The sequence below is a fragment of the Ovis canadensis genome, chromosome 8 (genome assembly GCF_042477335.2).
Source record: "Ovis canadensis isolate MfBH-ARS-UI-01 breed Bighorn chromosome 8, ARS-UI_OviCan_v2, whole genome shotgun sequence".
NCBI classification, from domain to species: Eukaryota; Metazoa; Chordata; class Mammalia; order Artiodactyla; family Bovidae; genus Ovis; species Ovis canadensis.
Window position 1 is genome coordinate 90995531 of NC_091252.1, and position 27474 is coordinate 91023004.

Consider the following 27474-nt stretch of genomic DNA (forward strand, 5'->3'; position numbering starts at 1 on the left):
TTTTGTAGGCACCTCCAGTTTGCTTTTGAAAAACTTAAGTCATTTTTGCTCTCTATTTTGTCCTCATTTTGTAAATACTAAGTTTTTCATTGATTTACAGGAACACTGTTTTCTTCTTAATCCACATTTGTGAAGTTGTGGTTTTAAAGCAACACTTTACCATGCTAGCATTGCATTTTGAATTGTCTTAGAGTTGACTGTTGACTTGAAAGGTGCATGACTGTGGGCTGTTCACGCATCTCTGTGAGGCTAAGGCAGCCTGGAATGTGCAATGCTACAGGAGAACAGCTGGACGATTTCAAGTAGGCTCCCTCTGGGAGATGTGTTTGGTGGGCATTGATAATGTGTGAATGGCTTATTTTAAATGGGTTTTAGAGTCTTCTGACACAAATACATAGACTGCACTGGATGCTCTTTTTTAAAAAAAGTTTTTATTTTTATTTTGTCTGTTTGTTTATTTATTGGCTGTACTGTGCAGCTTACAGGATCTTAGTTCCCTGACCTGGGCTTGAACCCTGGGCCCTCAGCAGTGAAAGCGTGGAGTCTTAACCACTGGACTGCTGGGGAATTTCCAAATGCTCTTTTCTTTGCGTGTTCACCACCACTGCCATCATCAACATCACTCCACTCACTCACTCATTCATTCACTGACTCAATGGATATTTATTGATTTATTGGGTATTCACCATGTGCCAGGTACTTTTTAAAGTGCTAGACATAACAGTAGACACTTAACAAGATCTCTGCTCTGCATTCTTGGGAAGGTCTTGTGTTACACAATCTGCATGTATTATTTCACTTAATCCTGACGACAGCCCTGTGAGGTAGGTAGTATTATCTCCCTTTCACAGATTGAGAAGCTGAAAAGTGATGAGTCAAATGTCACACCACAGGGTCTGAGGTCAAGGAAGAGGGACCCTAATGTCTGGGGCCTGAGCTGTTTTGCTGGCCCCTGGGAGCAGTGACTAGGTGGCAAAGGAATTCCATGTGTCATTTGTGTGGGTTTCCAGTGTCACACGTGGGAGGTAAAACTTTCAAACTGTGGGAGTTTGGATATGAAGGCCAGCCACGAGTCTCTGGGCTAATTCAGTTGCATTTGGTTTTAGAAACAGACTTGTTAAGATTTTTCCCTTTGGATGAAATGGGGAGGAAGGCCACCTCAGGTAATATTTATTTGGAGTTTAGGGTTTTCACATGAATATTTTGCATGTTTCCTTTTCTTCTAGTGTGGCTTTCATCTAGGACATTTTTGCAAAGGCATCGCTCAATCCCGTATCTTTTCAGCCCGTGTTATTTGAAATCCTGCTTTTCCATCACGATGCGGCAGCAGACTAAAAGCTTCTTTAGCACGTTATGTATTGTGGATCTTTTCCTCATCTGTGTTATTTCCTCAAAGGTGGATGTTTATATTTGTGAGAGATTATTCTGTCTTTTTGGAGAAGGCAATGGTACCCCGCTCCAGTACTATCTCCTGGAAAATCCCATGGACAGAGGAGCCTGGTAGGCTGCAGTCCATGCAGTCGCTGAGGGTCGGACACAACTGAGCGACTTTACTTTCACTTTTCACTTTCATGCATTGGAGAAGGAAATGGTGACCCACTCCAGTGTTCTTGCCTGGAGAATCCCAGGGACAGGGGAGCCTGGTGGGCTGCCGTCTATGGGGGTGCACAGATTCGGACACGACTGAAGCAACTTAGCAGCAGGAGCATTCTATCTTTTGGGATCCTGTTTGGGTAAAAGTAATTCATGTTTTTAGTCTTTATTATTACTACTATGTGTGTGTGTGTGTATACACGTGTGTGCATAGTCATGTCTGACTCTTTAGGACACTAAGGACTGTAGCCCACCAGGCTCCTCTGTCCATCGAACTTTCCAGTCAAGAATACTGGAGTGGGTTGCCACAAGCCCATGTCTCTTAAGGCTCCTGCATTGACAGGCAGATTCTCCATCAACTGCACCTCCCGGGAAGGCAGTATGTGTGTGTGTGTGTATGGTTTTTTTTTTTTAACCAGATGAAGCCCTTAGAATTGACTATAGATTATTAATACAAAATGATGCTTGATAGAATATTCTTTCTGTGTCATTGTGTGTTTGATGTCAGAAGTGAAGAATATGGTAGGAATTGAGTGTCTTGATTTTTAAGCGGAGAAGTTATTTCTGAGAGTTCATATTCCTTTTTTTTTGTTCCTGACTTTCTTTTTTTGTTATTATTATTATTTTAATTTATTGGGAGTGTAGATACAATGTTGTGTTAACTGCTGTCACAGAACAAAGTGAATCAGTCATATGTATTCACGTATCCCCTCTCTCCTGGTTTGCCCCTGTCCCAACAGACTCCTTTTAAAATTGTATTCTTAATGTCAGTTTTTCTGTAACTGCTTTAGATTAACTACTTATATCTTTTTATATTTTTATTCTAGATAGACATTATTATCCACCCCATTTTATGGTGAGGGTAATGGGATTTCAGTTCAGTTCAGTCACTAAGGAGTGTCCGACTCTTTGTGACCCCATGAACCGCAGCACGCCAGACCATCACCAACTCCCGGAGTCCACCCAAACTCAGGTCCATTGAGTCAGTGATGCCATCCAACCATCTCATCCTCTGTTGTCCCCTTCTTCTCCTGCCTTCGATCTTTCCTAGCATCAGGGTCTTTAGAAGGCTTCTAAGTCACTAGGAGATGAATTTCTAACTCATGTCCCCTGTGAAATCTGAGATATTTCCACTACATTTTGTTTATTAAACATTTCTTATTAACTGAAAGTTTATTCCCTTTTACCAATCTCTCCTATTTCTCCTTCCTCCATCCTGGCAACCATTTTTCTACTTTGTGAGTGTATTTGTGTCACTTCCTTCTAACCTTTTATTAAGAATATCTGCGAAAATACAGAAAAGTTCAAAGAATTATATAGTGAATAGTAGACCTAGACAGCATATTAAAAAGCAGAAACATAGAGACATTACTTTGCCGACAAAGGTCCATCTAGTCAATTTTCCAGTAGTTATGTATGGATGTGAGAGTTGCACCATAAAGAAAGCTGAGCACTGAAAATTGGATGCTTTTGAGCTGTGGTGTTAGAGAAGACTCTTGAGAGTCCCGTGGACTGCAAGGAGATCCAACCAGTCCATCCTAAAGGAAATCAGTCCTGAATATTCATTGGAATATTCATTCTCCTCATGCGGAGAGCTGACTCACTGGAAAAGACCCTGATGCTGGGAAGGATTGAAGGCAGGAGGAGAAGGGGACGACAGAGGATGAGATGGTTGGATGGTATCACCAATTCGATGGACGTGAGTTTGAGCAAGCTCTGGGAGTTGGCAATGGACAGGGAGGCCTGGCGTGCTATAGTCCATGGGGTCGCAAAGAGTCGGACACGACTGAGCGACTGAACTGAATAGACCCATAACTTGAATTCTACTCTGTAATGGTTAAAATTTTGCTATACTTGCTTTTGCGTGTGTCATTTTGCATTGTGTGTTTGAGGACAGAATATTTCTTTAGTAATTCACATAATGCTCAGATCTTTGCCAAGGAATTCAGTTTTAATGACTATTAATGTATATTTCCTGTTATAATATTATGTCAGAATGAAGCATTAGAAAGATAAAGTCTAGGTTTTATGATGTGGAAATAATGCTGGGTCTTGTAATTTCAGGATGAAGTACTAAACTGAGAGTATTTTGCTGTAGTTGGATGAAGTCTAAAGAACTTGAAAAATCTAATGTAGTTTGAAACCCCAAGTGACTATAAATTCATAGAACTAAAGTTACTTGGGTGACCTCAGTGATAAAAAATGGAATCAGACAATGCAAACCCATTGGAAGTGTCTGAGGAATGTTGGAGATAAGTCAGTCTTTTGGACAGTTCTGACTTAGAGTGATCTATGTGTATACAGTATATCAGAAGGTCAGAACTGTCTTAAGAATAATCGTTAGGATACAAAAATACTTCCTTGCAATTAATTGTTCTTCTGATATGTTTTCCACCCTCAGAAACATATTCGTTCTGATATAATTCCCTTTCCTTTGTATCAAGGAGTAGCTGTTCTGTCTCAGGGTTGTTTGGAAGAAGCATGCTTGCTTTCTGTTGGCTGATACTTTATTTTTTGGGTAACAGAAATGATGGCACTGGACCTAAAGGAATAGGAGCTCAGTGACTTAGACTGCATCCTCTCTTCTTTTGTATTTACCTAGACTTTTTTTTTTTTTTTTAATACAGACACAGGTCAAATGAACATTTTGGGAATTCCCATGTTTTCTGTTATATGACTTGGCTTCCGTGGCAACCTTCTGACTTCAGTCCCAGGGCTTGTGGTTACTTGGGTGGCAGGTCTTGGCTCTGCAGTGGTGTGGCCTTAAGCAAGTCACTTGAAGCCTCGTTTCTGATGAGGGGCTTGGAGACGGGAATTTTTTATTCTTCTTTCTCCACCAGCACTAAAAATCCCTTGGTTCTGTGTTCACTAATACAGATTTTTGTGGAGGATAGATGGCTTTTTATAACTACTGGGCTAATGATGTTTTGTGATGGCTCTTATTATGTGTCAACTAAGGTTAGAAAGTGTATCTTCAAATGTAGATGAACTACTTGGAAACTGTGTAGAAACAAAATTCAGTGTGTGTGAGTGTGTACCTGAGTGTGTTGATGTATGTATGTGTACATAAATGCTCATTTTTTAATGCAAGATAAGGAATTAAAAGCTTGTGTGTCTAAAGCAGCATCTTGTCTTTAGTATCACTTAAAAATCTTGTCTGTTGCATGTATGGATCCACTCATATTTTTTTTAAACAGGTCTTTAAAAAATTTTTTTTGCTTTTAAAAAATATTTATTTGGCTGTACTGGGTCTTAGTTGTGGCACGCGGGGTATTTAATCTTTCGTTGTGACATGTACGATCTTATATGCAACTTGTAGGATCTGGTTCCCCAATCAGGGATCGAACTGGGGCCTCCTATTTGGGATGGTAGAGTCTTAGCCACTGGGTCACCGGTGAAGTCCTTTATTCACATTTTTTATGAGAAGTGCTTTCTAAAAAAAACTGTTGTCATGTGTTTGTCCAGAATAACTGGGAAACCTCTGCTTAAACTGTTTTCTTCTATGGACTATAATTTCAAAAACTGAAACTTAAAATGGAAAATCTTACTGCAGAGATGGAATCTTATTCTCTCATTCAGCACCCCCTCCCCAATACCTCACCTTATCTTTTGGGGATTCTTGAAATGAGGGGTCTTCTTCAAAAGTTACAGCAAGACTTCAAAACCTGTGAACCTCTGGTGTATCACTTTTTTTTTAAGGGCAGGTAAATGCATTTTTTTTTTTTTTTGGAGAAAATAGCCACCTTTTGGAATAACAGGGACTTCTAGTGTAAGGCTCTGTAGTTTTCAGCTCTTTGGAAAACGAAGTAACTCCAGCAAGGCACAGAGAGTGCACACCCTCTATTTTGCAAATCACAAAATGATTCTGAACGGCTGCTCTTGAGGCAGGGTTTTTATGGCCGACATTCCAGCTGTGGTTTTGGAGACAGAATGTTTACTACCGCTCAAACACCAGGATGGTAGGTGTGTATTCTTCCTGCCAAGGGGCTTAAAAAAGCAGCTGAGGCACCCTTCGAGTGAGTAAACCTTTATTCAGCAAACTGGGGAGCCGCGTTCCTATGGAACTTTGGTGGTAATTCTGGAATGCGGAGCCCACAGCAGCGCAGTCATGGGCGAGTCCGGCGGCTCCAGGCCTGATGGCAGGCTGTTCTGGCTAATCGCTGCCGGCAGCCCATGGAAAACCACTTTCTGGTTAAGCCTGCATCATACTCTTCCCCCAATGGAAAAAATTGAACATGATGAGGGTGTGTAGCTAGCAGACAAAAATACATCCAGCATTGCACAGGATCTGTTTTTAGCTCTTAACGGCCGAGCATTTGAAGTGTTAGCACGTTGTTTCTTGCCTTACCATGGGCAGAAAGAAGAGGGAGTCTGTGGATGTATAGAGAGACCCTAATTAAAAGAGCCTGAGAAGCACTGGTTACATCCAGAGTTCTGGCAAAGGTAAGGCTATAAATGTTCATTTCCCCGCTTTTGCAGTTGAGGCTTCATTTTATGCAGTGAGAGATCAGCGTTTCTCGAAATATTCCTTTTTATTTCATTGGGTGCTGACTTTTGTTTCACAAGATTTTGTACTTGAGCGGCCCACGTTGGGGGGCACAAGGGAATAGTCTCTTTCAAGCTGGAGTGTGAGGATGCTTTCACTTACCTATTGGTGATTGATGGCAGTTTCCTCATCCTGTTTTACTACTGAACTCTCCCAAAGTGGATGGGTATATGCTGTAGGGATTTCTTTTTTCTGCTACATCAAGGAAGTTCCATTTCTCAGTCTGGTCGTGTTAAAGCATTAATGGCCATGACCTTATCTTTACCAGTTGCTTCTCTGAGGGCCCGGAAAGAAATGAAAATGTGCAGAGAGATTATATTTTACAGTTTCCTGGTTATTACATAATTTTATCAGGCCTTACTTTGGAGCTGAGTAAGCTCTTTCGTTAAAGAATTTCTTTTCGAACTTGTAATGGGATGTTCACTCTTTTTTCATGTTTATCCTTAACTTTTCCTCAAACTTTCTGAAAAAGAAATAGAATCCCTTGTAATCTGTGTGTGTGTTGGGAGGGGAACCTTATTGTAAGTAGAAGACTGATTCATGTCATAATCCCTCCAAGGTGGCTCATTCATTGGGCATTTGTCTGAGCCCTGAATTTATCAGCAGCGCTAGAGGGATGGATTCGGCTGAGTACTTCTCTCAGCTTTACGTTAATTTGGGCAAGTGTGTAATTCTCAGAAAATTGGTAGGTGGAGAGACAGAAATAGGAAGCTTTATTGAAGTCACTGTAAACTTAGAAGGTTATTTATAGAATTTCTGAAAAGTCAGTGTGCTACAGAAGAGCTACTGGAGTTTTCCCTAACACGTTTTCAGCATTTCACCATGGTCCTCCGTCCGTCACACTCGGGAATTCTAAAGTTTTATACTTTCAGTAGAGTGAGGCTATGAGTTATTTCAGGGCGGGTGATGTGTGGGCCTCTTCAGTGGGTGTCTTCCTTTATAGAGAAGTGTTTTGGGGCTGGAGGAATGTGAGTGTTGCCCAAGTAGGTTAGAATTAATAGGGATGTTGGTAGAAACGTAATAATGAAGGTTTTATTTATTACGCTTCCTTTGCATGTAGAAAGTGAAGCTTTGACAAGAGCAGGGAAGGAAGAAGCCCCAGCTGCCTTCTTGTGTAGTCACATTAACACTTGTCAGCCCCTTGATTTTCACCAGAGCTTGTAGACAGAAGCTGAAGTCTGTTGAAGAGCCTTCTGACTCTAATCCATACCGACGTGGTGTTTTGAAGGCAAGCAGATAACACCTTCCTTTGGGTACTTTGAGTGCAGAGGGAGTGACTCGCAAAGCCTTCCTCTTACCCCAGGCCTGGTCTGGGAGGCTTGGAAGTGCAAGATAAGGGCTGGGCTCCTTGCCAAGAGATTATCCTTCCGAAGTGGTCCTTCACTTAACCACTAAGTAGAATAGATGATGCTGTCTTGGTGGTCCAAGATTGTGTTTGAGAAGAGCCATGTTGCCCTTTCCCAGAAATCTGATGTTGGTGCAGGGTCCCTACAGCCTCTTCCTACAACAGCTATTGAATGGATGTGGAAACAATAGAGAAACTCACGCTCCTTAAATATCTGGTGGGGCACTTTTCTGTGTCTGTCTGGGTGCCTCCAGATTTAGCCCACTTTGTAAGATTAATTTACATAGGGAAAATAAATCTGACCTGAGATTCCTTAGCTCAACTGTGAGATTAAAGAAAAGGCATTTTCTTTTGATGGAACATTCAGAACATTTTTGGACACATTAAATTGGAAAAACAATTTCTATTAAGCCCTTGACAATTTACTTATCGGTTGCTCTGGGTCCTTGCTGCTGTGTGCAGGCGTAATCTCGTTGCGGCGAGTGGGGACTGCTCTTCACTCTGGTGCGTGGGCTTCTCATTTTGGTGACTTCTTTTGTTGCGGAGCACAGGCTCGGTAGCTGTGGTGCACGGGCTTAGGTGCTCGTGCCATGTGGAATCTTCCTGGTGAGTGAGTGAGTGAAGTCGCTCAGTCGTGTCCGACTCTTTGCAACCCCATGGACTGCAGCCTACCATGCTCCTCTGTCCACGGCATTTTCCAGGGCAGGCGTACTGGAGTGGGGTGCCATTGCCTTCTCCAGAGGATCTTCCCGACCAGGGATCAAATCCATGCCCCCTCCATTGGCAAGTGGATTCTTATTCTCTGTACTACCTGAGATATCCTGGTTGTGTTTTTTAGTTTCTAGTGGTAATTTGTGTTTGTCCTTTGAAATTGTGTACCTTAAATAAAGGCCAAAGTAAAAATGACTTTACTAGAAAGACATAAAAAAAAAAAAGGATTAAGATATGGAATCAGAGAAATAGCAATAATATAAGAGGCAGGGAAAATAAATAAAGTAGATAAACCTGAATTTTTGACTCTTGAAAGGTACTAAACATTGTACTTACAGTAGTTTGGATTTTAGTGATGGTGTGTTGAGTGTCTTTTGATTATTCAGTTCCATGTTAGATGGACTCCCAAATGCTAGGAGGTGTTAATGTCAGTGTCTCAAGGACTATATCTCAGACTCTATTGTTAGCTATTTATAGTCTGTGGTATTGTGGAACTGAAAAGGACCTTAGGCAGTTTTTCAAGTGGGAAAGCTGAAAACCTACAAAACTGAAGCGGCTTGTCCAGTTACTGAGATGGTTAGTTGCTGAGCTGAGATGCAATACCAGTTGTCTTGTTGATCTTTCTCTATACTACCTGCTTATTTAATTGGGAAGACTTTGGCTCATCCTAGTGGTGCAGTGGTAAAGAATCCACCTGCCAAGGCAGGAGATACAAGAGACAATGATTCAATCCCTGGGTTGGGAAAATCCCCTGGAGGAGGAAATGGCAATCTGCTCCAGTATTCTTGCCTGAAAAATCCCATGGACAGAGGAACCTGGTGGCCTATAGTCCATGGAGTCGCAAGGGTGAGACGTGACTGAGCATGCAGCAGGCACACATTCATAGCTCGTCTTGATGTCTTTATAAAGACATGATACATACACGTATGTACACATACACGTATCCATCTGTTTTCCCCTTCACTTCCTTCCTGTCTCTCTCTGACTTCCATACCTATTTACTTACCTGCTTACCAAACCAGACAAGCTTAAAGCTATAGTCAGAGACAAGACAAAGACTTGTTTTTCTTGGATCCTAATAAAGTTCAGAGCCATACACTCAGTCAGTGGTCCTCATTCCCATTAACTATTGCCAGAGAGTTTTTGGTGCCCATGTATTAACCTGTGTGATAAGGCAGCTTTGGCTAGACTTCACCTGTCAGTCTGTTCCTGTTTTGGCCTTAGATTAAGATGTTTTTTTTCCATGATCCCATTCTGGTATGAGACTGCCGTTTTCCTTAGTTCTGGGCCTGACAAGAGAGGCCCTGGAAGGGAAGAGAAGACAGCAGATGGACACTCGCTTTGGTGCCAAGGTAATGTAAGGCCATTTCGGAAAAATAAACTTTACGTGTGAAGTGATAGACTAGGTTATCATTTCATTCTAGGAAAGGGATGTGGTAAGTGCTACAGATAGTGTCAGGAAGAAGTCGGTCCAGGGCGTTCCCAAACCTTAAAGATAGGTTTGGAAATCCTGGGTATCTTTAGGACAACACTGGAAAGTGATAATGGTCCCCATCCTGTTTTTGTGCTTGACCGTGACACATCTCTCATTGCAGAATTGTTAGAGTAGGATTGCTGAGATGTAAAGAGCTCAAGAGATATGTGGAGTGTAGGAGAAGGAAATGGCAACCCACTCCAGTGAATCCCGGGGATGGGGAAGCCTGGTAGGCTTCCGTCTATGGGGTTGCACAGAGTCGGACACGACTGAAGTGACTTAGCAACAGCAGCAGCAGCAGCAGCAGGGGCTGGGAAGGACAAAAGTTAAAACTCCATATCATTCGAACCACGGAAGAGAAACTGAGTGGATAGACTCATTTTCAAGTCATGTGTGGCCACTTGTGGAAGGTGGAGTGACAAGTGAAAAGAGGCATTGTTCACAGACAGTCATAAGCCAGGAAAATCCATGATATCAAGAGGTCATAGCAAGTAAAGAACTCCATGGAAGCAGACACACGTTCACAGAACACACACACACTGTCACATACGTGTATCTGCATATATATTCTGTTGACGGTTGATAGGATGGTCACAAATGGATCAAAAGTTAAGTACAAAACAGGAAACCTCCAAACTCAGAAGTAACTGCAGCCTGGCGAAAACCTTCATGATAAATCGTCAGAGTTCCTTACTAGAGTTGATGCCTTTTTGTCCTGGTGCCTTATCTCACGTGTATGTTATCAGTGGTTCTTGATGCTTTCCTGAAGTCTCTCTAATAGTGGAGGGTCATGGCTCCGGGGTCTGTTTCCCTTCTGGTGCCTGAGCAGCCCTGGGAGGAAGACTCCTTCCCCTTTGGCTGATGAAGGACCATGCAGGTCTCCCCTCTCTCCTGCCACAGCTGATTCTCTGCAGTCACCCCCATTCACGTGCTGGGATTTCTCCTGAAGACAGGCAGACACACACCCACTCACCTACCCACCTACCCACGCTCTTTTGGATTCCTAGCAACCATGGGATTCTCTGCTCTTCATGGTAGAACTCCTGGCCAAGTTGTCTCTATTCACCATCTTCAGTTTCATGGACCTCATCTTCAGACTCATGTCAACCCAGCTTTCTCCACCTGGACCTGCTCAGGTCAGGTTCCCTGAGAGCCTCCATGTTGCTAACTTCAGAAGGGCTCTGTTCTCAGTCCTTTTTCCGTGCACCATTAAATGCTCACAGTCTCCTCCCTAAAAAGCCTTTTTTCAATGGGGCTTTGTGGGCAACATATTTTCTTGGTTTCCTTTTTTTTTTTTTTAATTTTTATTGGTGAACAATTGCTTTACAGTATTGTGCTGGTTTCTGCCACGTATCAACATGAATCAGCCACTGGCATGCATATGTCCCCTCCCTCTGGAACCTCCCTCCCATCTCCCACCCCACCCCACCCCACCAGGTTGTCCCAGAGCCCTGGTTTGAGTTCCCTGAGTCGTGCAGCAAATTCCCACTGGCTGTCTGTCTTACACACGGTAATGTGTGTGTTTCCATGATTCTCTCTCAATTCGTCCCACCTTCTCCTTGGTTTCCTTTTAATTCGATTCACTGACTGCTCCCCCTGTTGCTCCTGATTTCTTGGCCTTTTGGTCCTGGGCCTCTTTGGTGTCTTCTCTTCCCTTGGTTTACTTATTCCCTCGGGAAGTTCATCCACTGTGTTTATCAGGCATCCTCATGTGGGTGAGAGCAGGTTTGCACCCAGGCCCATCTCTTCCTAGAACTCTGGTCTCCTAAAGCCCAGTGCCCACTCAGCATTGGCACTTGAATGTCCAGTGGGCATCTCCCACCCGAGACATGCAGAACCCACCTGTTCGTCTCCCTTCCAAGGGAGGGAGGGACTGTCTTCCCCATTCTCCTGGGAGCTTAGACTGAAGATCAGATCGTGGTGTCGTTTTTGACCATACTGCTCACTCCCATCCACCTGGGCCTCCCATTGGCTCTCCTTTCACCTGTCTCTAGACTCCCCACCGGAGTCTGACCCTCATCACCTCTCACTGGCAAGACCCTCCCTGCCCTATAGGCCCCGGCTTCCCCCTTGCTGCCCGCAGTCCAGATCAGCCTCTTGAAATATACCCCATGAGGAGGCACGTCTATTCACAGACCTCTATTAGAGACTTTCCATCTCAATGTGGAAGCCAGAGTCCTTACAGTGTCCCTTAGGGCTGGACCCTGTGGCTCCTTGACCCCTATCTGACCCCTCCTGCTCCAGCCATGCTGGCCTGCTGCGTGTCCTTCACTCTGGGCATTTGCACCTGTCTTCTGTTTCCGCAAAATCACTGCAGATGGTGACTGCAGCCATGAAATTAAAAGATGCTTGCTCCTTGGAAGGAAAGTTATAACCAACTTAGACAGCATATTAAAAAGCAGAGACATTACTTTACCAACAAAGGTCCATCTAGTCAAGGCTATGGTTTTTCCAGTAGTCATGTATGGATGTGAGAGTTGGACTATAAAGAAAGCTGACTGCTGAAGAATTGATGCTTTTGAACTGTGGTGTTGGAGAAGACTCTTGAGAGTCCCTTGGACTGCAAGGAGATCCAACCAGTCCATTCTAAAGGAGATCAGTCCTGGGTATTCATTGGAGGGACTGATGTTGAAGCTGAAACTCCAATACTGTGGCCACCTCATGCGGAGAGCTGACTCATTTGAAAAGACCCTAATGCTGGGAAAGATTGAGGGCAGGAGGAGAAGGGGATGACAGAGGATGAGATGGTTGGATGGCATCATTGACACAATGGACATGGGTTTGGGTGGACTCCGGGAGCTGATGATGGACAGGGAGGCCTGGCGTGCTGCGGTTCATGGGGTTGCCAAGAGTCGGACACGAATGAGCGACTGAACTGAACTTCTGTTTCCAGTGTTCTTTCTTTCCCCAGAATCTGCACAGTCTCCCCCTCCTACAAGTCCTCGCTTAATGTCACTGCCATGAGGTCTTCTCTGCTCCCCTTTCTGAATCTGTAGCTCCCCTCCCTTCACGTTACCTGGTTCCCCCCTCACCCTTTATTTTTTTGCTCTGAAGGAGGAAATGACAACCCACTCCAGTGTTCTTGCCTGGAGAATCCCATGGATAGAGGAACCTGGCAGGCTAGAGTCCATGGGGCCACAAAGAGTTGGACGTGACTGAGTGTCTGAGCACGCACTTACCTTATAATTTATTTATTGTCAGGGTTTATTGTTTAGTCTCCCCACTATAATATAAGCTCCATAAAAGGGATTTTTCTTGGGGGAGGAGGTGTATTTATTGCTATATTCCAGGGCGTAGAACAGTTCTAGCACAGACTAGGTGCTCAGGAAACATTGATTACATTATTTAGTGGAAATGTATCCTACTACCTGATGATGTAACTAAAGCACCTAAGTATGCTAAATACCGTGGAACCCCTATATTTTATCTCAGAATGTAAATGTCATATTTTACCTAATGATCTATGTTTCTTTATTATGGCAGCAGTGTTCAGATTACTTAGCATTGGATGAAGTGGAAACTTCAGGAAGATTCCCCCTTGGCTATTCTGCTCACCGCTCCCCTAACCCCGCCACCCAGCCAACATGCATACATTGTCTTGGTTGTCATGTCCCACCCCCACAGGCTTCAGGAGGCATATTCTAAGTTTATAATTGATATTTAGAATAATGACCGTGCAGCTTACACTATCAAGAAAACAAAATTCTCATTTGTGAAGTGTTCTCAGTAGGCAGTAGCATAGAAGTACATTTGAACCTTCCAGCTCCTTAGTTAACATTTCAGTTCTTCATTTCATTCTCATGTCCCGATCCCCAACTGCGGAAGCCTCTGCTGCCTGGAGAAAGGGTACCCATGCGTGCATGCTAAGTCACTTCAGTCGTGTCTGACTCTATGCGACCCCTAGATGGCAGCCCACCAGGCTCCTCTGTCCCTGGGATTCTCCAGGCAAGAATACTGAAATGGGTTGCCATTTCCTTCTCCATAGGGAAAGGTATTTATGAAAGGGACATGAGTCACAACCATTCTTCTTATAAGAGGAGCCTGAAAGTTAAGTTGGACATTTTAAAAAAAGATATGGAGGGACTTCCCTGGTGGTCCAGTGGTTAAGACTCCATGCCCTCAAGGCAGGGGGCCCGGGTTTGATCCTACACGTTGCAACTAAGAGCCGGCACAGCTAAATCAATAATAAGTAAATATTAAAAGATATAGGATATTTTCAGATTTCAGAAGTACAGGAAAATTTGAAATTATATTGGTAGAAATACATCTATGCGACCCCATGGACTATAGCCCCCCAGGCTCCTCTGTCTATGGAATTCTCCAGGCAAGAATACTAGAGTGGGTCGCCATGCCCTCCTCTAGGGGATCTTCCCTACCCAGGGACTGAACCCAGGTCTCCCGCGTTGCAGGTGGATTCTTTACCATCTGAGCCACCAGGGAAGCAACAAAAGTGAAATCCAGAATTTCCTACCTTTGGATTCTTACCTTTGCTCCTTAGGGATCTTGGTCAAAGTATTTAACCCGTGGAGGCTAACACTCCCTTTCCTGTAAATCAAGGATGCTATGTCAGCTGTTGGGGCTCTTGTGCACACAGCAGCTCAGGACATATCAAACTCTCCCCCTTCTGTCTGCACGCCCATCTCCTTGAGGTGACAAACATTCTCAATTCCTGTAAATTATAAAAGGTAAGCTATCAGTGCTAATGCTAGTCCTTTTTTCCCTCCCCTGAAAGTTTCTGTAACGTTACTAGCTAAAATCTTACCAGGTTTGTTTTGAATAATACATGTTTTATGGAAAAGTTCAGCAGTGATTGGTTTAATTTAACTTCAGGCCCGAGAACAACTTATATTGTGGCTTTCAGATAAAGACTTAAGAGAAATGAATGCTTCAATCAGGCTGTAAGCCGGATGGGAGTAAAATAGTTACACATTTATGAGGGTGAGAAAGCCCCCGTTTAAATGAGGGGAAAGCCGTGTGGTTTAAGCCTGTTCATTTTTTTAACTTAAATGGAACAGTAATATAATGAAGAAATACTTTGCCGAGAGTAACCTGGTAGAATCACCAAGGTATATTTTGGTCACAGAACATGAGTGAGGTTCAGGAGCGCGATGCCTGCTTCTGATTTACGGAAACGCGTGCCGCACAGACAAGTCTGGAGTCAGAGAGGCTGTGTGTTTACCGCCTGCGGTTCTGATGCCTGCTCTTCTGTTTTCATCTTGGTGTGAATCTTGGGAGGTGCCTGCCCGTGTCTGAACTCGATGGTTGTAGAATGGCTTGTGTTCCTTACAGTTAAAACAGAGAAGTTGTTTAAAAGTCATGCGAACCACTTTGAATCCCATATTCATAAAAATTCCAAGATAGGGTTATTGAAAAGTCGTGTTAACCATTTTGAGTCTTGAGCATCTTCGTTTTCGGCTGTCACCAAAGCAGTACTGGGTCTGCAGAGATCAGGCTGCTGGCTAACTTTTGGATGAGACGTGTACACTTGGGAGACAAATGCAGAGTGGAATTCAACATTTGGTACTAAAAAAGAAAAAGAGAAATATCCATGCTACTGTGCTAGAAAGAGCATGGATGGAAATGTGTGAGATGCATTTTGATAATTTCTGAAGGAAAAATAAGAAAAAAGGTTTATCTTTAGCTGGATTATTTAGACTATATTATTATAGTCTATATAATATGTAGACTATATTATTTTAAGCTATATTAGTTCTGTAAATTTTTATGGAAAAAGTGATTAAAAAAAAAACCAAACCCTGAAATATTTTCAGTTTCTGTGATGGCTCAGATGTAGCTGGGCCTCTCAATTCACTGACATTCCAGAAACATACCAGTAATATTTGTGGGACTGTTGGGCTCACCACATCTCCGGAAACTCAATGCCGTTAATGTTATTGGGAACTTGCTTATTGATTCTACAAATGTTCTCATGTTAATTTTTGCATCCCCTTCCTACACAAGCTAATAAGGCTTCTGGGGAAGGGTTCAGATCATAAGTCGCTGTTATTTCTCTCCAGTGCCCAGTACATGGGGGGCTTGGGGGAATGTATAGGTGTGTCTGCAAAAATTCACGCTGAACTGGTGAGTGGAACTCTTCTTTTACTTCAGTTCCCCAAGTTTCCGTCAACACTAAGAACATTTTCTTATTTTGCCAACTCTGCCTCCCACACGAATCTTTGAGCTATTGCTTGCTAGGGACACCTTCCGAGGTGGTGTCCCAAAGTGTCCCTAGGAGATGGCTCACGTGGGATGCTTCTGGGGACAGGGTGGGGGGAGGGCATGAAGGTGAAGCTGATGGGCAGTGACCAGCAAGATTTTGCCCAGCCTCCTCACTCTCATCCCACCTCCTCCTCTTGCCTCTTCCTCCTCATCTCTCTCAACATTGTCCCTGACACTTGTGCCCAGGCCTTGCTGCCCTGTCGCCTTTCCTGAACAGGCTGGGGGCTTTTTCCTCTCAGTCCACTTGTTGATTCGCTCACTTGCGGATTCAGTAGGTAGCCCTGGAGTGCCCGTGCCCTTTCCTATTCCTTGGATTGTCCTTCTCTCTCTTCGTCCAGCAGAATCCCACATATCCTCTAGACCCAGTTCTTCATCTGACTCTCTTAATGGGGTCATTTTTAACTTTCACAGGAAGGATTTGAATGCCCAGTGGTTTGTCTTAATTTGTAGCCTGGAGAAAGGTGAAGGCCTCCCGTGTGGCACATCCTTGATGGAGAGTCCTTTTCTCTCTTGATCTTCTTTTCTCAGGCTGAAGTGTTTCCCTTGGGTGATGATTTGTTGGATGCTTCGAGACTCTCTAGACCTAGATTGCTATTGGATCTTATTAGAATGGATGTGTCATTCTGATGAAATTACCACTTGGCAGTTTTATGAATCATTGTTTTTGAGCTCTTTTTTTGACCATTACTCAAGGAGATATAAATTTAATTCACAACCCAGTATATAGGCAAACAGAAGCATGCAAAAAAATTTAGTGTTATGGGACAATTTTTACCCTTATTGGAATGTAATCCTCTCTCTTTCTCTTTTTTTTTTTCCATATTCCCTGCTCCATTTCCATTCTATTCATTTACAAATATTGGTATCAAATCATTGCATGAATGTCTTGACCCAACAATGGGTCATGAACCCTTGGACAAACACTTCTGTTAGCAATGCTGCAGATGTTAATTTCTTTTTTTTTTTATAAAAACAGGTGTAAGTGCTGAGACACTGCTTCTGATAAATTGGCTTACTAAGGTGATGAACTGTGCAAAAAGCTGGGCTGTTGTCTCTGTGGAATTTATTGCTTTTCCTTTACTGAATACCAGCCATGCTTGTCTTCTGAGGTCCTATTCCGGGCATCCCTTGCTGCAGATTGGTTTGTCTTTTCATCTGTTAATATGCATTTGGAAGGAGTCCTGTAGAATTGAAATAGACCCAGTGGGACTCCACAATGGATGCTTAGCTTTCGAGGCCTTAGGAGCAGTCCTCATTCTGCCCACTTTTTAAGGATTACTCTCCCCAAGCACTATTCCTATGGAGATCAGATGTTCCTTTCGCCTGCATCTTCATATAGATTAGGGTCAAGTTTTCTTAAGATTAGAAATGAGTTCCTTCAGGTCCTGTTACCCCTGCATTCGGAGTGCAGCTCATGGACCAAAGAGGGTGGAAGCAAATTTGGGCCATATTGACAGAGTTTGTTAAGATTAGGTCCTTAGTTTCAGTGCTGTGGTTTTAGATGTTTAGGCATATTTGTTCTTCAGTTTCCATGTTTTTAATGAGACAGGCAATAAAATTTTAAGGCAGGGTTTCTTAACCTCAACAGCAATGATGTATCAGTTCAGTTCAGTTGCTCAGTTGTGTCTGACTCTTTGCGATCCCATGAATCGCAGCACGCCAGGCCTCCCTGTCCATCACCAACTCCCGGAGTTCACTCAGACTCACATCCATTGAGTCCGTGATGCCATCCAGCCATCTCATCCTCTGTTGTCCCCTTCTCCTCCTGCCCCCAATCCCTCCCAGCATCAGAATCTTTTCCAGTGAGTCAACTCTTCACATGAGGTGGCCAAACTACTGGAGTTTCAGCTTTAGCATCATTCCTTCCAAAGAAATCCCAGGACTGATCTCCTTCAGAACGGACTGGTTGGATCTCCTTGCAGTCCAAGGGACTCTCGAGTCTTCTCCAACACCACAGTTCAAAAGCTTCAATTCTTTAGCGCTCAGCTTTCTTCACAGTCCAACTCTCACATCCATACATGACCACTGGAAAAACCATAGCCTTGACTAGACGGACCTTTGTTGGCAAAGTAATGTCTCTGCTTTTCAATATGCTATCTAAGTTGGTCATAACTTTTCTTCCAAGGAGTAAGTGTCTTTTAATTTCATGGCTGCGATCACCATCTGCAGTGATTTTGGAGCCCCCCAAAATAGTCTGACACTGTTTCCACTCTTTCCCCATCTATTTCCCATGAAGTGATGGGACCAGATGCCATGATCTTCATTTTCTGAATGTTGAGCTTTAAGCCAACCTTTTCACTCTCTACTTTCACTTGAGCCAACTAATTCTTTATTATGGAAATTGTCCTGTACATTGTAAGATGTTTAGTAGCATCTCTGAACACTGCCCGCTAGACGCCAGTGCCCCAGTATGACAACCAAAGATGTGTTTCAAGATTGCCAAATGTCCCCTGGGGACCAGAGTCACAGTGGTTGAGATCAGCTGGGTAAACATGATGCCAATTGTTCACTGAGCACTTAGGTTATTTTCTTACATTTTCTAATATGTAATACAGGTACATGACTTGTGTCATTGTCTTTTTTGACATTTGACACATCTGACAAATTAGTTTTATGTGCTGTAACTATTGGGGAATTGATCAAAATCAGATAAATACTGACTGGAAGTTGAAAAATTCCAAGTTTTTGTATGTGTGTGTATATATTTATACATATATCTATACAATGTATTAATAGTTAACAAAATGTTTGAAACAGCAGGCTGTTATAATATTGATATTATAATGCACCAAGTTAAATTTATAACTAAAAATTAATAATAGTACTGTATATTAGTGTTTGCTTTTCACAGTTTTTTTGGGTGGTTTCACATGTATTTCTACATTCGATTCTCGACTCGCGGCGTAGGTAGGACAGCTATTTTTATCCTTAAGTTGCAGATGGGGAGAATGAAATGCAGAAACCACAAGTAATTCACCCTGAAACTCACATGCTGTTTAAGAACTTGGAGCAGGGCTTAAACTCAAGTTCTGCGACACAAACCAGTCTGGGATTCTGAGGCTTGTCTCCTTAATGATTGAAGTTCCCCCTGCCGCCACAGCCTCCCACCCCTAAATAAAGGGAACTAAGTAGATATTGTTAGGGTTAATGGTGCGTTCTTATCTTTTATTTTTCCAGCTCTTATCAGTATCTGAAATGTTTGCCTTGTCCAGTGATGGGGTTCCTCTTTCATTATAAAAATCTTTCTGAAATTATGTGGGAAGCCTTGTTGATATCTCATGGTTGGTAGAACTTGAGCTCCCCTTAACTGCCTCGCCCAGCCATAAATCTGGCTTTTGTGCAGAGTCCCCACGCCTCTGTTCTGCTTGCTACATCAGTCAGCCCCCAGCCCTCCTCACAGCACCATCTGGTCCGCTGGGGTCGCCCTTGACTTCCCTGTGGTCGCTCCATCTGGGCAGTCTGTGCTGGCGGAGACAAAGCAGCGCTGGAGGACTTCAGTTCCCTTTGCTCTAAACTCTATACTGTATGAAAGTGGAGACATTGGCATTTTTGATGCATCAGTTTGAGACCAAGCTCAAGGCAAGTGAAGAAAAGGTAAAGCTTGAATTTCCTCCTAAAAGATGATTTACTGTGAGATTCAGTAGGTCACAGGGTTGCTGGGTTTCTGAGGACATACTTGTGAAATTCCTCCACATTGCTGGGTGTTTCTGGGGTGGTAATGGATTGTGATTTTAAAAAGTTAGTTTAAATTAGGTGTTTGGGGTTAATATATATGCACTATTATATATAAAATAGATAATCAACAAGGTACTGAATGGCAGAGGGAATTATACTCAATATTTTGTAATAACCTATAAGGGAAAAGAATCTGAAAAAGAATATACGTGTATCATGTGTATACATATGCATGTATGTATTCGTGTATATATACATGAATTGTATATATATGAATCATATGTGAATCGTGTATATGTATATATGAATCACATGTACTTTGCTGTATACCTGAAACTCACACAACATTGTAAATCAATTATATTTGAAGTAAAAAAAAAAAAAATGAAAAAGTTCCATTCTTATTTGTGATTTTTAGCTTAAAAAGCTACATAGTACATTCATAAGGTTGGGGATTGGAAGGGAATGCAGGCCACAAAATACAAAGGCTTTTTTTTCAGGTTCAGGAGATTGTGATCAATTTTTTAAAATCCCAATATTTTATGATAATTATAAAAAAATTGTGGAAATAAATGTATACACAGCATAGGATATTTGTGAAGTACACACAGCCTTAGTACCATTTTTCATTTATTCCTAAGTAACTTCACTTACAATTTCTCCTGGCCAGCTGTGGGCCTTGTGGTATGTTAGTATACCTGATATGTATTTCTGCAGATTATGTACCCAATGTGCATGTTTTTATCTACAGGGGGCTTTTAACTATTTCTTTTCCTTTTAAAAAAATTTCACAGGAAATCTATCATTTTGATATTGTCAGCCTGCTTTCTATCAATAAATTTTTTTTTAACTTGAATACTATAAAATGCTTTTAGTAAAGGATTTCAGAAACTCAGGGTTGGAGAGAATCTGACCTATTTATTCTATTGCCTTCAGACAAAAGTCCCAGCTGAAATTTGACAGATAAATACTGTTCAATTTGCCAAACTCCTCAGAGACAGTTCTAAAGTTTTCCTCAGAGATTACCCTTCCCTGTCAATAAATTCCTTGTAAATATTAGATAAATTCTTCTTGCCACAGTTGAGGGCTGTTTTCTTTCTGCAGGAGTGATTGGCCGGGGCTGTTGAACAGCTGGTCAGCATCACCCACCTGTCACAGTGCACGTCATATCTGCCTTTGGGCTTTTCTCTAGGCAGGACTGTGTTCATTCTTGAGACATGGCCTCATGGGTTTATACATCAGTCTTTCAGCCAGTTCCTGTTAGGATGATTCCTGCTTATAGTCTGTGCCCAAATCAGCCTTCTAACATGTGAAGCTGCTTTCATTCAACAGGTATCAATTAAATGCTTTTGTGAGCTCAAGATGCAGACCTTAGCAGATTGAACCTTGGAAAGGACAGGGTCTGGGGCTGTGTGTTTTGAAATAGGACATGAAATTTTAAATTAAGATATTTAACTTTACAAGGAGTCAGACAAGGTGAGGTTACAATCTGCCGCAGGGGCATAAGCTTCCAAGCCCAAGCCATTTTGCACCTTTGAACCCCTCCTCCCCAAAGCCCACCATCTTTGTGTGTCCTCGAGTGGCCGACACAGTGGGCCCCTCTCCCAGTGGCAGCTTTGTGCCCATGGGTTGAGGGGCTTGAGTGGCGCTATGTGTACGCATCTTCGGGCATGTGACCCTCTGATCCAAAAGGCCTGACAAAGAGTTGCTGGGAGACTTTCACCTGTGGGTCATCACCAGACCTTGGTCTTGAGGAAAGTAAGCAAGCACAAAGGCTCACTCCCTTCAGCTTGTGGTGGGGGTGGCAGCTGGGAGCTTCTCTGGCCACTTTTAGCTTCTACTAAAATGTAGCTGAGAAAAGACAACTCAGGTGTTCACCTTTCAAAAGGTAGGGTGCTGCTATTCCGGCGCCCATGTCACATGTGTCATGGGTAACTCACTCAGTGGCTCTTCTGCCTTTTAGATGTTCGGGAGAGCTGCCTATGGAAAGATGTGATCGGTAGTGGGCTGGGTACCACTTCAGACCTCATTGGTTAGAGATGCTGGCTTCAGTCTTTATAGACTCATATGAGTGGTTAGATTTCCTGCTGATGCCTAAGTGGGAAATCTTTTTGACTTTTTTTTTTTTTAATTTAAATTGTGTGTGTGTGTATCATCCTAGATAGGCTTGTGTCTTTGGCTTTATTGGGGATACTTATGTCTTGTACCAGTACTTTGTGAATTTTAAAAGTCACCATCAAACCGTCCAAAGAAGCTATACAAGTGGCTAACAAGCCATGAAAAGATGTTCAACATCACTAATCATCAGGGAAGTGTAAGTCAAAGCCACAGTAAGATATCATCTCATAGTATAGGATGGCCACTATATTAAAAGAAAAAGCAAAAACAAATAGGAAATCAAAAGTGTTCATGAGGATGCAGAGAAAAATTAGAACCTATACTCTACTGGAGAAGGCAATGGCAACCCACTCCAGTACTCTTACCTAGAAAATCCCATGGACGGAGAAGCCTGGTAGGCTGCAGACCATGGGGTCGCTAAGAGTCGGGCACAACTAAGCGACTTCACTTCTTTCACTTTTCACTTTCATGCACTGCATAAGGAAATGGCAACCCACTCCAGTGTTCTTGCCTGGAGAATCCCAGGCACAGAGGAGCCTAGTGGGCTGCCGTCTATGGGGTCACACAGAGATGGACACAACTGAAGCGACTTAGCAGCAGCAGCATACTCTACTGACGGGAGTATAAAATGGTGCGGCTGCTATGGGAAACAGTATGGTGGGTCCTCAAAGAAATGAACAATGGAAGAATCATATGATCAAGGAATTCCACCTCTGAGTATACACCCCAAAGAATTGCAGGCAGGGTCTCAAAGAGATACATGTATACCTGTGTTCATAGCATCATTATTCACAATAGACAAGAGGTGGAAAGCAGTTTCTAAGTGTCTATTTACAGATAAATGAATAAATAGAATGTGAGTAATGGAATATTATGCAGCCTTAAAAAGGTAGGAAATTTTGCCACATGCTACAACACAGAGGAGCCTTGAAGACATTATGCTAAAAGAAAGAAGCCAGTGACAAATGTCAAACCCTGTATGATTGCACTTGCATGGTGTACCTAGAGCAGTCAAATTCGTTAGAGAGGCAGAAAAGAGAATGGTTGTTACCAGCGGCTGGGGAGATGGAGGCAAGAGTGAGGTGAGGAGTTTAATGCAGGAGGTTTAGTTTTGCAAGATGAAAAGAGTTCGGGAGACAAATTGCATAACACTTCACACTACTGTCTGACCACTTAAAACTGGTTCAGATGGTAAATGTTATGTGCATTGTACTGCAATTACAAATATAGTTTTTTGTTTTTTTTTTTTAAAGAGGAAAAAGGTCACTATTAAGCCCTCACTGCTTTGCTCTGTCTGCAGAGAAAATAAAGGCTTTGTGTCCGGGCTGTGAACACAGCCAGATGGCAGCACCCCCATCTTCCCCTCAAAGGTGGGCTTCCGGCCTCTGGCCTCTTGCAGCGAGGCCCACGCATGTGCTGGAGAAAACCTTTTTCATCTCATCTCTGGGGCCGGCATCTCTGACACACGTTATTTTAGCCAAGGGCTATTTCTCTGTGATTCTACATTTTGGGTTTTGTTTTTGCTGCTTCATCAGCTGGGGAACAGTGACCTGTTGTTGCCGTGCCGGGACGCTGCTCCTGTGATCTTGCCAGGGCGGCGGGTCTGGGAGTTGTTTTCCGAGCGGTGGTGACAGACGAGCTGTGAGCTGTGACTCGGCAGCACGCTCACCTGCTCTCCCCCGAAACAAAGGCATGCGTTTTGCCTGAGGACAGAGTGAAAGGCCTTTCGCAAGGTCGGCGGGGGCGGTCCTGGCTTCCTTCACATCTTCCAAACAACCCTGATGAATCACGCAGCTCACAGACATGCCGTTTATTATTTTCACAGCGATTCTGGACACCCATTGTTTCTCCACGTAATTTACATTAAGCCTTCCTTTTGACTTTTGTGGGGACAAGGTGTAAAACGCTTGACAGACTTTTCTCCTGTTTCTGTTTTTTTCAGGATCATTTCATGGACCCACTGCCCAGACTTACTAACCACGCTGCCTTGCTCCTGGGACCCTGTCAAGTCGACTGACCATTAATCTCCCTCAGTGCACAAACTAGACTGCAGGTGAGTCCGACCTGTGGGAGCTGTGGTTCGTGTCCAGTGCCATGGCTATATTAGTAAAGGTTTAATTATTTGTTCCCATTATTTGTGTTTTAAACTAGGTTTGATCATTGTTTCCAAAGAAATGTCAGCCCTTTTGACTTTTGTGGCTGTACATTCTTACATATGAAAGAACGGAAATTAAAAACCAACTTCATATATTAGAAGTAGGTAACCCACTCCAGTATTCTTGCCTGGAGAATCCCATGGACAGAGGAGGCTGGCAGGCTATAGTCCATGAGGTCGCAAGGGTCAGACACAGCTGAGTGACTAAACCTAACCTCACATATTAGAAACGTAACTGGAAGCATCGTTTCTGACTTGCCTCAAACAGTGCTACATTGGTTAGAATTAAAAAAAACAAAAACTGAGGGGGTGGGGTGGTTTGGATCTTCCCCTGGAATTCGGCTTAACTAACAGACTCTTTAAACAAATTGGAGTTTTAAAGGAAATTGAAAGAATGTTAAGTTTTGTTTTGTTTTTTTTTTGGATGCTCACATTCTTTTTTTTTTTTAATTAAAAATTTTTTAAAAATTTCTTTCTAGGATGCTCACATTCTGACAAGTCAGCTTCAGACTTTTCTCTTTTATCAGGTTCTAAAGTGAGGACCCTTACAGTCTTTGGAAAAGCACGAGAGATTAGTTTCATTAAAATGTTTTTTTGTCCCAAAGGAGAGCTTTTATTTTCCTCCCCCTGTTTTTCATCTCAGCCTAGTTTTTGAGAACTTTCAGTCTTTATCCTTAAGTGTGTTATTTTGTGTGATATATGAAAGCTCCAACATAGTGTGGTACCCGGAGTCATACTACAGACGTGGTCATTTTTCCACAGTAACCACCTATATGGGTGTGCAAGATGAGCTCTTTCAGTCTTTTATGTATAAAGGAAAGATGTCTCTGTGGTCACTGAAAAGTCAGTGTATTTCAGTGACAGAGTAAAGGGATTTTCTCATTTTGCTCTTTAATATCATTGATTCAAAACCTCCCAACACCCAGCCTATAGGAGGTCTCTGTCTTAAGCTGACTGCTATGCCTGTTCAGTTCCTGAGTTAACATCAGACAACAGATAATGTGCTTAAACTCACTCGCACAGGAGTGTGCAGTGCTGTCTACTTGGCTGATGACCTGCAATGCAGAAGGAGAACCAACTCATGCTTGTCCCTACGTCTCTGAGTTGTGTCAGGCCCAGAAAGAGGTTGCTTGGCTCCTCTGCCACCTGAACATAGCTTGTAGAAAGTTCTGTCTAGTGGAATGTAGTTTAGGTCGTGACTCTTACTGACACTGCTGTTCTTAATTCAGGTGACGATGGGAAACTCCGAGAGTCAGTACACCCTACAAGGACCTAAAAATCATAGCAATACTATTACTGGTGCTAAACAAAAGCCTTGCTCCCTGAAAATCCGTGGCCTTCATGCCAAGGATGACAAGTCATTGCACGGATGGGGTCATGGCAGCAGCGGAGCAGGGTACAAGTCCAGGTCGTTGGCCCGAAGCTGCCTTTCTCACTTTAAGAGCAATCAGCCTTACGCATCCCGACCAGGGGGCCCCACGTGCAAAGCCTCCAAAGGCAGTGCCTACGCCAAGCATAGGACAGGTGCCGCAGGGTCAGATTTCCAGGGCACCGATGCCGCTTTCTCACCCGAGAATGGCTTCCACTATGTTGGACGCCCGCCCGAGGAGAACCACTCGGCCTCGAGGGACTGCCGCAACGGGCATCTTCTCAACTGCTACGGCGGGAACGAAAGCATCGCGTCCACCCCGCCGGGCGAGGACCGCAAGAGCCCCCGGGTGCTCATCAAGACGCTGGGCAAGCTGGACGGCTGCCTGCGGGTAGAGTTCCACAGCGGCGCCGCGCCCCCGGGGGCTTCCCCCTCCGGCGGCCCGGTGCAGCTGCTGCGCTACTCGGCCGGTTCCCCACCCAGCCCGCGCGCCTCCCCGGCCGCCGCCGCGCGCCCCCGCTCCAGCAAGGGCAGCTCGCTCAGCTCTGAGTCCTCCTGGTACGACTCGCCCTGGGGCCCGGCCGGCGAGGTCAGCGAGGCCGAGGGCTCCTTCGCCGCACCCGACACGCCCGAGCCCGGCCTCCACGCTGGCTTCCCGACCAGGGATGCTCCAAAGCCTTTCAGCCAAAGCGCCTCCCTCTCATCCCTCCGGGACCCCTACCCCAACGCCTCCCTGGGGAGCCTGGCCCCCGCGGCCCTGCGGCTTTCCGATGACTACATGGGCACCCGCGCCAGCCTCAGTGCCCGCGTGTCCTTCGCCTCAGACATGGACGTGCCGGCCCGCGTGGAGCGCGGGGAGCCCGGGCAGTTCGCGTCCTTCACCCTCCCTTGCCGCAAGTCCAGGGCCCTGGGCGAGGAGTCCTCCAAGAAGGACACCCTGAAAGCCAGGATGCGCCGCATCAGCGACTGGACGGGAAGCCTCTCGAGAAAGAAGAGGAGACTCCAGGTGAGTCAGGCTGGAGTGCCGGGAGAGATGCTCTTCAATTGGTTTTCTATCTGCAAAACGGGGAGGCTAGCAGAAGGTACTGCAGAGAGCATCCTGAGACTTAGATGAGCTGCTGAGAGTGGTTAGCCTAAGACTTGGCACTTCTTGTTTTTGGGTGTATGTGTGTGTATCTGTGTGTGTGTGGAGGGGGGAGTGTGTGTGTGGGTGCATTTTCACTCTGAACCCTCCACTTCCGTCATTCCCATTCTGTCCAATCTTGCACCTCCTGGATTCTGGAGTAAAATCCACAGGCCACATCTAAAAACCTAGCCAAACTGTTCTTAGAAAGAACAGCCTAAGGGAGGCTCCCCAGTGACCTGGTTATCTGAGTGCTCAGCTAAAACTCATTCTCAAAGCCTAGAACGAAAGGAGGAGAGAGAAGCTGTTGTCGTTTTGGGATGAGTAGCCTTCCTGAGCTCGATATTACTTTAGGGAAATTAAAATTCCTATTGTTCATTTAGTACATTGGGAAAAAAAATGTGTATAATCTTACCACCTCCTCATGGGGACAGCTAACAGTGTTGAAAACATCTTGACCTGAGCACATGGAATTGCAAAAATATGATGTTGATAAAACAAGAATCATGATGGTGACACTAATACTTGTAATGGGCATATAAAGTTTGAATGGGGGAAACAAAATGACTTCAGTGCCAGCAAGGAAAGTAATAGTTTTCCCTCTTCGGTAATGAGAGGCAGTTGCTAGGTTTTTAAATTGTTCTTTTGTTTGTTTTTGGTTTTTTGCTTTTAATTATTTACAGAAGGGAGAAAGTATATTATATATATATATTTTAACTCACCTTAAGTCATATTGTTGAAGGAAATTTGAGTGACTTTAGGAATTTGTTGAAGGAAATTTAAGTGACTTTAGGAATTTGTCTCTAGTAGAGTTGCATTTTGACCATCTGAGATAGATACAGAATATAAAAGTTTACAGAGTTTTAGGGGTAGAAAACAATACAGCTTCCCTGAGCAGATTGTTTCAGATCTATAAAATTTACCATTAGTTACTTCCTTCCTAGGCACAAAGTCCAAGCCCCCTGCCCCAGTATTTTACTTTGTCCCTTCTTCCTCTCAGGAGGAGACTGAGAATAGATGATCGGTGTCCTGTTACAGAACTCTTCATATCCCTGAATGCAATAATCTGTTTCCTCCTGACTCATTACTTGTTCAGGTCAAACCATTAAGTAGTAAAGATTTCTTTGACCTTTCTCTCAGCTGTCA

General features: G+C 43.7%; 1 protein-coding gene across 1 annotated transcript in view; it reads left to right on the forward strand.

Annotated features, from left to right (window-relative positions):
- The window catches only part of TIAM2 (TIAM Rac1 associated GEF 2), a 241298-nt gene that overhangs the window by 96034 nt on the left and 117790 nt on the right, over positions 1 to 27474 (forward strand). The window contains exons 3-4 of the mRNA XM_069598772.1: positions 23624 to 23734; positions 25066 to 26211. Coding sequence (XP_069454873.1) covers positions 25072 to 26211 — 1140 coding nt within the window. The 5' untranslated portion in view covers positions 23624 to 23734; positions 25066 to 25071. The remainder of the gene's footprint in view (positions 1 to 23623; positions 23735 to 25065; positions 26212 to 27474) is intronic.